The following is a 13,956-nucleotide window of genomic DNA, read 5'->3' as shown; positions in this document are numbered from 1 at the left end:
GGAGGGGTATTAATCCTGTTTTCTGGGCAAATTTCAATTCAAATAATTATGTTCTGCCAACAAAATGCTCCCTACATTCTTAATTAGATACAGCATCATGGTCAGTTCCTGTCCCAAACTCATATGAAACGTTGCTGTGTGAGCTAAAAGCTGCCACATTCCACCCCAGAGGTGGCTGCATTTCAGTGATGTGGGAAATGACCCCTACTAAATATACTAAAGTCCTTTGGGAGCCAGCTGGATGAGAGGTGCGGCAGAGATGCAAGCTCCCTGCAGTCCTCTCCCTGCTCTGGTCTCACCTCCAAGCACCACCCCACCCCTCTCCATGGAAAATTCTGCATCACCACTCCCATTCCCACAGCCACCTTTCCTTTGCACAGGGCGGTGGGGAGGATTTCAGAGCCGGGGCACTCTGAGGCTGTGGCGTCAGACGTACAGGGTCACGGATTCAGCCTATATCCATGTTCACGACACTTCAGCAGTATTGCCTCTGCCTCCTACACAGCATCCCTGCCTGGTGTCTAGGCATGCAGCCTCCAGCTTCCACCCTGGAGGCCCCAGGCCTGAAGTCCCTTTGCTCCCACTATGATAACCCATTTGTGCGAGTTCTGTCACAGGAGACCCCCAAACTGTCCATCTGGGTCCCATCATAAGCCCCCTCACACCCCTGTAGTCCTCAAATCAGCTTCTCTCTGGCTCCTTTGGGACCCCTCAGTCACACCCTCACAACACCCTGGTGGGGCAGGAACCTGAAACTACCGCCTGTCTTGAGAGGCCTCCCTATAGGCTCACTAACAATGAGCCAGATCCTCAGCAGACAGAAATCAGCCAAGCTCCAATCACTTGAGTGGGGATGCTTTGCCCCAGCCGGGGACCCAGTGGTGGGGTGGAATTCTGCTCCATCTTTCTTCAAAGACCAACTGATTTTTGCTCACCCCTTGTGTGACTGCTTATTGTTCCACTGCATTACCCAGTCTACATGGAAACATTAGGGTGACACAGACACAGCACTCAGGAGGTGTGAAAAATTCACACCCCTGTGCACCGCAGCTATGCCGGCCTAACTCCGGTGTAGACATGGCCACGCTGACCTAGCTACTGCCACCCAGAGAGGTGGATTATCTACGGTGACAGAAAAAACCCTCCGTCACTGTGGGAAGCATCTACACTATGGCTCTCCAGCAGCATGGCTGCAGTGGTGTAGCTGTGCGGCTGTATTAGCTATAGTGCAGACATGCCAACATGCCAACAAAAGGATAGGGAGTGGTTAGACCAAGGGATGAGAATGGGAGTCAGTAGTTCCAGGTTCAATTGCCTGCTCTTCCCTCATCTGACCTTGGGCAAGTCACCTCAACGCTCTCTGCCTCAGTTTCCCCATCTGTAAAACAAGGATGACAGTCCTGAGCTGCCTTGCAGAGGGGCTGTGTTCTTTAATGATGTCTGGAAAGCCAGCTGAGATCCAGGATGGAAGGCACCAGAGAAGGGCACTGTCTCAGTCCCATTAATACACACACACTGACTAAACATCCACTCGCTCCCTGGTTGATAAACAACGATACACACTCACTCATTCACACTCACAGCTAAGAGATTCCTGTGACCCTTCAGGCAATGATTAACAATTCAACAGCAGGGCTAGGGCAGCCCTCGTGAGCATGCAAGCAAACACAATCAGTCTGTGTACACACACACACACACACAGGCTTGCTACACACAGAGGAACTTTACCCACTAACACCCTACAAAAAGATTTAACAGGCCAACCCTCAGACAGCTGCCAAGACGCTATCCACCCCCAGTCCTGCTTGTTCTTCCTTTTAAAGCCGCTCGGCACATCTTTCCCGATGTACATTCTTTAACTACCTCTTATCTCGTAAATTAGGCGAGAGAGAGAGGGATCCCGAATAGCTGAGCTCTTTCGTAACTGGTTCCCTCGTGTGAGTGTTAGGCAGGGAAGAAGGTAGAGTTTCTAGCAGGATGCCAGCCAAGGGTCAGGCTTTTTATACTCCCCACCTTCCCTTTGATACAAAATACAAACGCTCTAGGTAAACACTGAACACTGTGCAGAGACCAAACTTAATTCCTTTACCTTCCCCGCCAGAGCCTCCACCATCCCACTCTCTGCCGCGAGGCTTTCCATTTCCTCTGCTGCAGGCAACTCTGCTGGGTGGTAATGTGATGGGCTGTAGCAAAAACTAAGGAACAGTCAGACCCAAACAGCTAGGTTCTTTTGGACTAAGGATAGGGAAACGCCTGTCCAGAGAACCCTCAGAGCATACACCACCAACCCCAGCATCTTCCTTTCATCAGCAAAGCCTGCACCCAAACCTCCTCTAGATGCCTTCAAAGCCTCATTCAATCCAAAATCTCCTCATACCTCCCAAATCTCAGAGCAACGTCCCAAACATTTCCATTCTCTCTTTATCTCCTTTGTCTTCCCATACCTCCAAGCTCCGTGCCAAAGCAGCAAACTCCTATGGGAGAGAGATGGGTAACTCCAGTCTGACTGAAACCAGGAAATGTCTTTGAAATAAAGTCCCAGCTCCTTAGATTTTCAGACCCAAGGGGAACCAGAATCAAGCTCACACCTCACCAGCCGGGCCCAAAGCCGGGGATCTAAGGGATGTTCACACACAAGGGAATGGCTGCTTAGGCAAAATGCAAACTTAATGATGATGCTGTGATCCCAGGAAAAGCTTCTATTCCGAATGCCGTATCAACACCAGTTTAAACATGGAAAAATAACCCTTTCCCCATAGAAGATTTCAACAGTTCTCTACAGAAGGATTTTGCTATGACTAGATGTGTAAATATCAGAGGCAGCAATGTGCAGGGAACTGGACTAGCTGACCTCCCGAGGTCCCTTCCAGTTCTATGATTCTATGTCGAGCAGACTGAATATGAGGCTAGGGGTTAGGATCTCATGGGTTTTAATCCTACCTGCTTCCCAAAAGGTTGCAAGGATTAATTAGTTAACCCTTGTACAGCACTTCGAAAATATCAAGTGCTAAAAGATTATTCATAAATATGGTGGAAGTGCTAACAGCAGACTCGGATCTGGTGAGACTCAGTTTATAGTGAAGTAGAATGGACTCCTCGAATTATTTCAGCATGTTGCAATGTGCAGAAAGAAATTCCTGTTACTGTGAAATCTCCACTTACTCAGAGGGTGCTATGGAGAAAGAAAAAGGAATTCACTCTATGAGGGGAAGTCTTGATTCAAACGTGCAGCTTTCCATGGGAAGCAACAGGGATACTCAGTTTAAAGAAGTTAATTGTGTGGATATGAATCAGTCCTACAAACAGAGTTTATCCTTGTAAATGAATACACGTCTAGCATGCCGAGAAGAAACAAGGTATGTTTGTTCACCTGTATACTACCCGTCTGGAGATCACTGATCTCTCAGGACACTGAGATCCCAAGTTAAATCTGACTCCTTGCTGGAAGTCTAGCAAGATAGGCACCAACCTTTAACTCCTAATAGCTGATGATCAGTTTCACCGTTCACTCCTTCAGAACACCCTGGATAGCTGGCATGTATGAGAGAGAGAGAAAAGAATCTCCTCATCACCTCTTTCCATGGGCGGTGATCCTTTGTGCTAAAGCTTACTCCTCCATTCCCCTCTCATCCTCACCTACCACAGTGTAACAGACATGGATTAACACAACAGAACAGGATGAGCTGCCCATGGGAAACAAACTGCCATGCTGCAGGCTGCAGTGCAAACTAAGAGCTAAAATAAAAAAGTTACACAATTGAGCAACTTGCAGATGTGAAAGAAGTGTCCCGCAGCCCCGGTTTTCTTCACTTTCCATTTTCACAGGGGAAGGCAGGGGCAAGAGATTTTTAGGGTTCACCAAAAATAAATCAATCAGATGGCTCTCGAAACCCTGTGAAATATAAAACACCCCCCTGAAAGTGACAATGAGAGAAAGGCAACCAAAGTTCACTACTTCTAAATATCACACAGCACGAGTGGGACAGCCAAGGGTGGGGGGTGATGGAGCTTAGAAGCTAGGAGACTGGTGTTCAGCGGGTTGAGGATGCGGCTGGACTGGGAGTGGGGCCACCAGGAACTATGTCCAACTGGACCCCAACTGAAAACAAAGGCTGACTAGGACGCAGTTTGGTGCATGTAAGAGCCTCTAAAGCAAGGCTTCCTGCCTGGTTAATCCTGTTCCACATGGGACTCAGGATCATGACTAGAAAAGCAAGAGAATCTTTTCCTTTTGAGGAAAAGAGAGAGAGGAGCTATAAAGACAACAAAGGGAAAGATTTCACAGAAACCAGAACAGGAGAAGGAACAGAAAGAGAAGCAGCCATAGTCCAAACCATTAGATAAAGCACCTTCCATTGACCATGTATTCATTTCCCTACGATCTGGGCAGCTTCCATGGCAAACAAGCTCATCATCATTTCCTCATACAATCCCCATCCCCTTGTTCTCCGTGAATACAGTATCAGCAAGCTGCACTCCCCAAACACAGAGCGAGTGAATCTCAACAAAAATACCAGCAGGAGAGGGGCCAAACTCTGGGCTTGATCAATCGATTAATCCAGCCCTCAAGTCAATTGGCGATTATATCGTCACCAGCAACAAAAGCTCCCAGGACCTGCTATAAAAAGAGAAACTGGCTAAGATGATCCTCCATATTTTCCCTTTGCCACAGGCTCTTTGTGCAATGAGCTGAATGCAAAGTGCAGATATTCTGCACATGCACACCTGAAACGTTAGTCAGTTTCCCACTGCTGCCGTCCTTCCCCTAGGAAAGCAAGTTAGCAGAGAGCACAGGAAGGGGGCTCTTGGGGAGACTCGGGACAACTAACGAAGGGAAAGAGAAAGAGGGAAAGAGGAGAGAGAACAAGAACTGACAAAAAATGAAATGCAGAGAGACAGAGCAAAGAGAGGTGCACAAAGACAAGGCAGTGAGGAGAAACAGTGAGAGGAAAGATGAATTAAAACAAAGGTCAGAAATGGTGGCAGGGCCCCAACCGCTCCATAACCTTCATTCAACTGAGTGATTCTTAATGCAACAGTTTAACTTTACTCACTATTCAGTTATTACTAAATGGTCACGTTCTACCCTTCATCTTTGTCCAGAACCCAGCAAAAGGGGCCTGATTCTCCTCTTGTACCAACATTACACCACCATAGCTCCTCTGGCCTCAACGGAGTCACTCCTGATTCACATTGGCGTTAAAAGGAGAATAGGAGCCAAGGTCTTCTGTGGATTGCGGGGAATCTGTGTCTCTGATTGTGCAGCGCCAGCCTACGGAAGCTAATTAAAATGGTGATTTAGGCCCCAGCCCAGAATATTATTGTAGGTATTATCAATCAGAGGGACAGTTGCAGCAAAGCAGGAAGAGTTCTGTAAGGAGTCCCTTTCCAAGGGGACAGAGGGAGCAGGGGAGGGAACCTGTGCTGATGTCCTTGGTCTGGGAGCAGGGGGATCTATACTGCAAGCCATGGGGTGATGGAGATGTGCTGAGGTCCTCAGTCAAGGAGCCTGACATCCATGGCTCAGGGGACTAGTCTGGAGGCCTTTGGTCTGGAGGTGACTATAGAGGCTGGCCTGGTGCTGGGCTCCGTGTGACAGTGAAGACTACGGTGGTGGCATGTGTCTGCTGGGCGCCCGTGTCCCTGACTTGGCAGTGCTGGGACTGGCATGGCCCTGTTCAGCGGTAAGGAGGCGGCAGCTTGATGGCCTTGTCCCCGTGGTGAGCTGTGCTCACGGGGCGACGGGCAGAGCCCATGCCTAAACCCCAGTCTGGGTGTGGGGGGCTTGTGTTCAACTTCCTCCCTCTGCGGTGAGGCAGGTGCCCAGTCACGAGGGTGGCCACCGAGGCTCAGCTCCCCGCTAGGGGTGCGAGGGCTGGGGATGGGCGCCGGTCTCGCCGACCAACTTCTGTGCCCAGGTCCCTGCTTGAGGGTACAGGCGGGGGGTGGGGGGGACGGTGGCCTGCACCCAGGTCCCTGCTCGAGGTGGGTCGTGTTCTCGGGTGCCTGGGCAGACGTGTGGGATCAGTGGGGATGCGGGGGGGGGTGTCTGCGCCCCGCTCTGGCCGCGGGTCCCGGGCTGCCCACCGCGGTCTCTCACCTTCGAAGAAGCGCTGCAGAGCCTCCGTCTCATCCACCACCTCCATAGCTGGGCCATGCACCGGGCTGCCGGGCTAGTGGCCGAGCCCGCAGGGGGGCATCCCCCCGGGCACGCAGCGGGGACGCCCGGGGGCTCGGGCCGCGCAGCGCCGGCGGGGACCGGCCCCTGAGCGCTCCGGGTGCCCCGCTCCGCTCTCCCGCCTGCTCCCCGCGCCCCGGCTGACCCGGCTCCGGCGCCCCCGAGCGCGCCCCTCTGCGGAGCCCTCAGCAGCCGCCGCGGCTCCCCCCGGGGGGTGTCGGCCCCGTCCGGCCCCGGCAGCTGCCCATCGGCCTCCGAGAAACAGCAGCAGCCCTGACACTCAACTTGGGCGGCTGGCTCCGGGCGCCCTGCCCGCCGCGCGGCTCCTCCCTCCGGCCCCGCCGCTCCGCCTCCCGGCCCGGTCCGGCCCGGCCGGGCCCCTCTGCCGGCCGCCGCGGGCAATGCAAGCACCCCGCCGGGGGAGCCGGGGGCCGCTCCCTCCATGGCCCTGGGACTGTCCCGCCGCCTTGCCGGGGGCAGCCGCGCTCACCTTCCTCCCCCCACGCTCCTGCCCCCTAAGCCTGCACAGCGCCTGTCATTCCTGCTCCCCCACGGGGGCTGGGACCCTCATTCCCCCCTTCCCCGCCAGGGAGGGTTGTTGTTACTGTAGGATAGCTCTGGGAGGTCCGCACACCCCCAGGGACTCTGGATAACAACACCCCTCCCCCACCGTTTGTTATTGTAGGGTGGCTTGCATAAACTTGTTTGTTTTTTAATAAGGTCAGTCACAAGCGCTGGTTTGTTACTGGCCTTGCCCTTTGTCGGGCTGAGCTAAGCCCACTGCTTTGTTAAGGTCAGGAACAGTGGTAGGGGAGGGGCTGCACACGGTGCTTTGTTAATGTAAGGTCATTCACAAACACCAGCTTGCCCACACTGTCTCCTTACTGTAGAGTTGTTTGGGGGTTTGGACTGAACACAGGGCTTTGTAGAGTCACCCACAAACAGTAGCCTGCCCACTCTGTAGGCTGTATGAGGGAGTCTGGACTGCATTGATTCGCTGACAGGAGCTAGACTGCCAGCCCTGCTGAAAAATAACCCCAAAGCGTGTGTTTTGGGACGAGAACATGAGCTAGTTCACAAAGAGATCTGAGAAAGCCCAGTCAGACCTTTGGCCTTATTGCCCAGTTTCACCTCCCGAGGTGAGACACTACTAACCGATTTCTCACTTTCAGAAATGCCCTCTGCGTGTTCCACACAAACTACTTACCCCTCCATCACCATCAGTGTCATGAGAGAAAGCGTGAGTGTCCTGCCACTCCACTTAGGTTCTGAGCACTCAGCTCCCAGCCCTAGGAAGAAGACCCAGAAAGAAAGAAAGACACAATCGTTCCTAGACGCCCCCTTTACAGACAAGAGCCTCATTAACATGATCATTATTTTTGCCAATCACAACTGAAATGTAACAGCAAGAGGCCAAAAACAAACTGTTTGAGACCTCCTCACAAGCCCATGGGTCCAATCCTCATTCTTAAAACTGGTCATCTTTCTTTCTTTCCACGGGGGGGGGGGGGGGGGGGGCAATTTGGGTTTTCTTCCCCAGATGTGTCCACAATCAATAATAATGCCTCAAAAAAACATAGCAGTTACAGTTGCTAAATGAAGTTACAGTTATCTGACCACAGTTAACCAAAGGCAGAGCCCCTGCCAGCAGAAGACTGTGGGCCCATTATCTTCTGGGCAGATAAAGCACACAATGAGGTTTTGTCCATCCCCACAAACCAATTCAGAAGGGCAGATTCTCTTATATATATAAATATATTTTTCTCTCTCACACAGCTGTGCAGTGACCAATTCTTCTCTGGGGAGCGGGGAGGGGGCTGAGGTTTGGGGATAGTAATAGGTCTATTCTTTTGGGGTTGGAAAGCAAGAGCTCAACAGCCTTTTCCCCCTCTCTCTCTCTCTTTCCATTAAGACAATTGTTATTCTCCATTATATCCCATCCCCCCTCCCCACACACATACTCCCCCTGCCCACAGACACAAGCTGCATGCACCCGGGGAGGAAGCAAAACGTTTCTCTGCGGAGGCTGATGTTAGCCACAGGCCTGAATCAAAACCCAGCTCCAAATACTCCCCCAAAGCTGGATCTGGATGTAATGAAGGGTTCCCCACATGCAGTGATGGACTTTGAACCAGAGCCTTGGAATTAGACACCCCTGAACCTCATGATACACAGAATAAGCTCTTGATTGGCCAGGACCAATTCTAATAAATGTATTTATTTCCCTCTGTTTCTGCTTGGAGATTTGGGCTGTTGTTTGATAGTTTAAGGCCAGATCCAGCCACCCTTACTCACAAAGAGTAGCTACATACTTCTCATGTAGCACAGCTGCGTGCAGACTAAGTTGCTACTCGGTGTGAGTGCAGGTGGCTGGATCTGGCCCTTCAGAAGCAAGTGCCTCACGTGCTTCTCTGCTATTTCAGTTACTTTTCTCTCCCTTATTCTTCTGTTTGTGGGTGGGTTGGCTGATTTGTTCTTGTTTTTTAGAAACTTCCATGATCGTGTTAAGCATTGGGACAATGTGTCATGGGGAAAAGGGGGCTGAGGAGGACTTTACCCCCACCAGCTCCCTGTCCTGCCGGTGGAACCCCGTTTCTGCCCTGCAGGTCCCTGTTCATTCAGATCCTGCACTTCACTTTACTATGGGGCTCCCGGATGAGAAGAGAACGGAGATGTTGAAAGGCAGTCATTCAATGGGGCAGGACTTGTGCTTTTGAAAATCTGCCCCTTGATGTCTGTATTGTGGATAGGTCTCTGAAAACATCTGCTCAGTGTGCAGCAGCAGTCAAAAAAGCGAACAGAAGGTTAGCAATCATTAGGAAAGGGATAGATAATAAGACAGAAAATATCATATTGCCTCTATATAAATCCATGGTGCACCCACACCTGGAATACTGTGTGCAGATCTGGTCGCCCCATCTCAAAAAAGACATATTAGAGTTGGGAACGCTACAGAGAAGGACAACAAAAACGATGATGGGTTTGGAACAGCTTCCACATGAGGAGAGATTGAAAGGCTGGGACTGTTCAGCTTGGAAAAGAGACGACTAAGGGGGGAGATGAGAGAGGGCTATAAAACCATGAGGGGTGTGGAGAAAGTGAAAGTGTTATTTACTCCTTCTCATAACACAAGAACCAGGGGTCACCCAATGAAATTAACAGGCAGCAGGTTTAAAACAAACAAAAGGAAGTGCTTCTTCACAGAACGCACAGTCAGCCCATGGAGCTCATTCCCAGGGCATGTTGTGAAGCCCAAAACTGCAACAGGGTTCAAAAAAGAATTAGATAAATTCATGGAGGACAGGTCCATCAGTGGCTATTAGCCAAGATGGTCAGGGATGCAACCCCGTGCTCTGGGTGTCCCTAGCCTCTGACTGCCAGAAGCTGGGAGTGGACGATAGGGGATGGATCACTCAATAATTGCCCTGTTCTGTTCATTCCCGCCAAAGCACCTGGCACTGGCCACTGTCCGAGGACAGGATGCTGGGTTAGATGCACCATTGATCTGACCCAGTATGGCCATTGTTACATTCTTATTCACCTAGATCTGGGCTTCACTCCCTCCCTTACCGCTCTGCCAAGGGACCCAAACTCTAGGCCAGATCCTCAGCTGATGGAAATCAGCGTAGCTGCACTGAAATCAAAGAGACAATGCTGATTTCCACCAGCTGACGATCCACCCCCTGTCCTAAAAGAAGTCCCCTCTCTAGAGGACAGACATAGATTTAGGGTGGGATTTTCCAGAGAGCTCTGCATTGGCCATTAACTCCACATGCTGTTAATGGACATTGCCTCCACTGTGCCCCCCATTGAAACCAGTGGCTCATTAGACGATTTACTTCAACGGAAGCACAGCTAGGCCAATGCTGGGCACTGACCACTCGCAAGCCTCACTCCTATCCTGCACAGTCCTTGCACCAAAAATTCAGTTAATTAAATCTTTAGCTTAATCTCCCGCACACAGCTCTTCCTCCTGACCACAGGTCTTCCTGCAAGACCCCCAAACTTGGCAAAGAGGGCAATTCAGTTTCCCTCGTCACTGCGAATGCTAGGAAAGGAGCGACATAGATTGCCATGTAGGACCAGGAGACTAACAGGCAGGAAAGAGGGGAGAACATTTGGGAGAAAATATGTTAGGTGATCGTGCTAGCTGGCTGCAATTCCAGTGTGGGGGTCAGCCAGGGCTTGGGAAATTACAGGAGCTCCCCGGAGCCCACTGACTCTCCTGTGAAGAACTGGGAGGCAGGAGACAATTTGCAGGAGGGTCTGTAGTCTTGGCTTCAGTTAACTAAGTGTGACAAAGCTACATCAGGAGATCAAGGTTATTGTGGGTCACTTTGCTAGTGACGGTCAAGCAGTGAAGAGACCCTGTAAACAGCCCCAGCCGGAAGGAGAACGAGCTCCTGTCGGTTGTGACAATCTGTCAGGGAGCAGTTTAAAACTGTCGGAAGATACTGAAGAGATTTTAGGGCAGGTTGGCAATAGTATTGATCTACCTTGGGTTTTATACCCTTCTGTTTGCAGACTGTGTAATTCTTTCAATGGGATTCACCCCCACACTTCCCCAAATGCAAATGCCTCAGTGTAATTTGTTTTAAATGGAAAATAAAGAGCCTCCATCCTAGCCACGATGAGAAACCCTACAGCCCTGCATTGTGCACTGATCAGCCCCCACAAGAAACGCTACATCCTGGCGTTGTGCACTGCATAGCCCCCACGAGAAACGCTACAGCCCGGCAGCGTGCACTGCTCAGCCCCATGAGAAATGTTACAATCAGAGGGTATACACTGCGTAGCCCCCACGAGAAATGCTACAGCCCGAGGGTGTGCACACTCAGCCCTCACGAGAAACGCTACAGCCCAGCTTTGTGCACTGCTCAGCCCCCACAAGAACCTCTACATCCTGGCAGTCTGCACGGCTCAGTCCCCATGAGAAATGCTACAGCCCGAGGGAGTGCACTGCTCAGCCCCCACGAGAAACATTACAGCCCAGCTCTGTGCATGGCTCAGCCTACACGAGAAATGCTGCAGCCCGAGTGTGTGCACAGCTCAGTCCCCACGAGAAACATTACAGCCCAGCTCTGTGCATGGCTCAGCCTACACGAGAAATGCTGCAGCCCGAGTGTGTGCACAGCTCAGTCCCCACGAGAAACGCTGCAGCCCGAGGGTGCGCACGGCTCAGTCCCCACGAGAAACGCTGCAGCCCGAGTGTGCGCACGGCTCAGTCCCCACGAGAAACGCTGCATCCCGAGTGTGCGCACGGCTCAGTCCCCACGAGAAACGCTGCAGCCCGAGTGTGCGCACGGCTCAGTCCCCACGAGAAACGCTGCAGCCCGAGGGTGTGCACTGCTCAGCCCCCACGAGAAACATTACAGCCCAGCTCTGTGCACGGCTCAGCCTACACGAGAAACGCTGCAGCCCGAGTGTGTGCACGGCTCAGTCCCCACGAGAAACGCTGCAGCCCGAGTGTGTGCACGGCTCAGTCCCCACGAGAAACGCTGCAGCCCGAGTGTGTGCACGGCTCAGTCCCCACGAGAAACGCTGCAGCCCGAGTGTGTGCACGGCTCAGTCCCCACAAGAAACGCTGCAGCCCGAGTGTGCGCACGGCTCAGTCCCCACGAGAAACGCTGCAGCCCGAGTGTGTGCACTGCTCAGCCCCCACGAGAAACATTACAGCCTGAGTGTGTGCACGGCTCAGTCCCCACGAGAAACGCTGCAGCCCAAGTGTGTGCACAGCTCAGTCCCCACGAGAAACGCTGCAGCCCGAGGGTGTGCACTGCTCAGCCCCCACGAGAAACATTACAGCCCAGCTCTGTGCACGGCTCAGTCCCCACGAGAAACGCTGCAGCCCGAGTGTGTGCACGGCTCAGTCCCCACGAGAAACGCTGCAGCCCGAGTGTGTGCACGGCTCAGTCCCCACGAGAAACGCTGCAGCCCGAGGGTGTGCACGGCTCAGTCCCCACGAGAAACGCTGCAGCCCGAGGGTGTGCACGGCTCAGTCCCCACGAGAAACGCTGCAGCCCGAGGGTGTGCACGGCTCAGTCCCCACGAGAAACGCTGCAGCCCGAGGGTGTGCACGGCTCAGTCCCCACGAGAAACGCTGCAGCCCGAGTGTGCGCACGGCTCAGTCCCCACGAGAAACGCTGCAGCCCGAGTGTGCGCACGGCTCAGTCCCCACGAGAAACGCTGCATCCCGAGTGTGCGCACGGCTCAGTCCCCACGAGAAACGCTGCAGCCCGAGTGTGCGCACGGCTCAGTCCCCACGAGAAACGCTGCAGCCCGAGGGTGTGCACTGCTCAGCCCCCACGAGAAACATTACAGCCCGAGTGTGTGCACGGCTCAGTCCCCACGAGAAACGCTGCAGCCCAAGTGTGTGCACAGCTCAGTCCCCACGAGAAACGCTGCAGCCCGAGGGTGTGCACTGCTCAGCCCCCACGAGAAACATTACAGCCCAGCTCTGTGCACGGCTCAGTCCCCACGAGAAACGCTGCAGCCCGAGTGTGTGCACGGCTCAGTCCCCACGAGAAACGCTGCAGCCCAGCTCTGTGCACGGCTCAGCCTACACGAGAAACGCTGCAGCCCAGCAGTGTGCACGGCTCAGTCCCCACGAGAAACGCTGCAGCCCGAGGGTGTGCACGGCTCAGTCCCCACGAGAAACGCTGCAGCCCGAGGGTGTGCACGGCTCAGTCCCCACGAGAAACGCTGCAGCCCGAGGGTGTGCACGGCTCAGTCCCCACGAGAAACGCTGCAGCCCGAGGGTGTGCACGGCTCAGTCCCCACGAGAAACGCTGCAGCCCGAGTGTGTGCACGGCTCAGTCCCCACGAGAAACGCTGCAGCCCGAGTGTGCGCACGGCTCAGTCCCCACGAGAAACGCTGCATCCCGAGTGTGCGCACGGCTCAGTCCCCACGAGAAACGCTGCAGCCCGAGTGTGCGCACGGCTCAGTCCCCACGAGAAACGCTGCAGCCCGAGGGTGTGCACTGCTCAGCCCCCACGAGAAACATTACAGCCCGAGTGTGTGCACGGCTCAGTCCCCACGAGAAACGCTGCAGCCCAAGTGTGTGCACAGCTCAGTCCCCACGAGAAACGCTGCAGCCCGAGGGTGTGCACTGCTCAGCCCCCACGAGAAACATTACAGCCCAGCTCTGTGCACGGCTCAGTCCCCACGAGAAACGCTGCAGCCCGAGTGTGTGCACGGCTCAGTCCCCACGAGAAACGCTGCAGCCCAGCTCTGTGCACGGCTCAGCCTACACGAGAAACGCTGCAGCCCAGCAGTGTGCACGGCTCAGTCCCCACGAGAAACGCTGCAGCCTGACAGTGTGCACGGCTCAGCCCCATGCACACATTTCCAATAACAGTGTGCAGAGCCCTGTACCCCTAGCACAGTACACAGGCATGTGCCACAGAGCAGTCGTGCGCTACCCTGCTGACTAGAAACAGAGAGGAGAGGAGATTTTAAGAATGAAGAAAGGCCCTTTGAGAGTATCCTGTTAACTACCTAAACTGTAACAGAGAGTAACTATTAACAACTGGCTAAGTGTCCTCCTACATAGTAACTTCTGAGCATACATTCAGCCTGTACCCTGGAGATGCAGGATAAACACATGCTGGTTTCTGGTGTCTGCTCTACAGAGTTGTTATAAGAACTACCAGGCCAGTGACTTAGAAATAATTTATGGAATAATTTGGTGACTTTGGGCAATAGTATCAACCTTGCCAGGTATTTGTACAGAGCTTATCGCCATGGTATCTGAGCACCTGCTAGGTTCTGTTTATCA

At 53.2% G+C, this 13,956-nt stretch overlaps 1 protein-coding gene across 1 annotated transcript in view; it reads right to left on the bottom strand.

The window, feature by feature from the left end:
• Nucleotides 1–6,501, bottom strand: part of MYRF (myelin regulatory factor) — a 105,988-nt gene extending 99,487 nt beyond the window's left edge. The window contains exon 1 of the mRNA XM_073346947.2: nucleotides 6,101–6,501. Within this exon, the coding sequence (XP_073203048.1) occupies nucleotides 6,101–6,146 (46 nt within the window). The 5' untranslated portion in view covers nucleotides 6,147–6,501. The remainder of the gene's footprint in view (nucleotides 1–6,100) is intronic.
• Nucleotides 6,502–13,956: the final 7,455 nt, after the last annotated feature.

Source organism: Lepidochelys kempii, chromosome 6, assembly GCF_965140285.1.
Source record: "Lepidochelys kempii isolate rLepKem1 chromosome 6, rLepKem1.hap1, whole genome shotgun sequence".
Lineage (NCBI taxonomy): Eukaryota > Metazoa > Chordata > Testudines > Cheloniidae > Lepidochelys > Lepidochelys kempii.
Note: the sequence above shows the minus strand (reverse complement) of the source record. Positions and strands in the feature narration are given on the sequence as shown.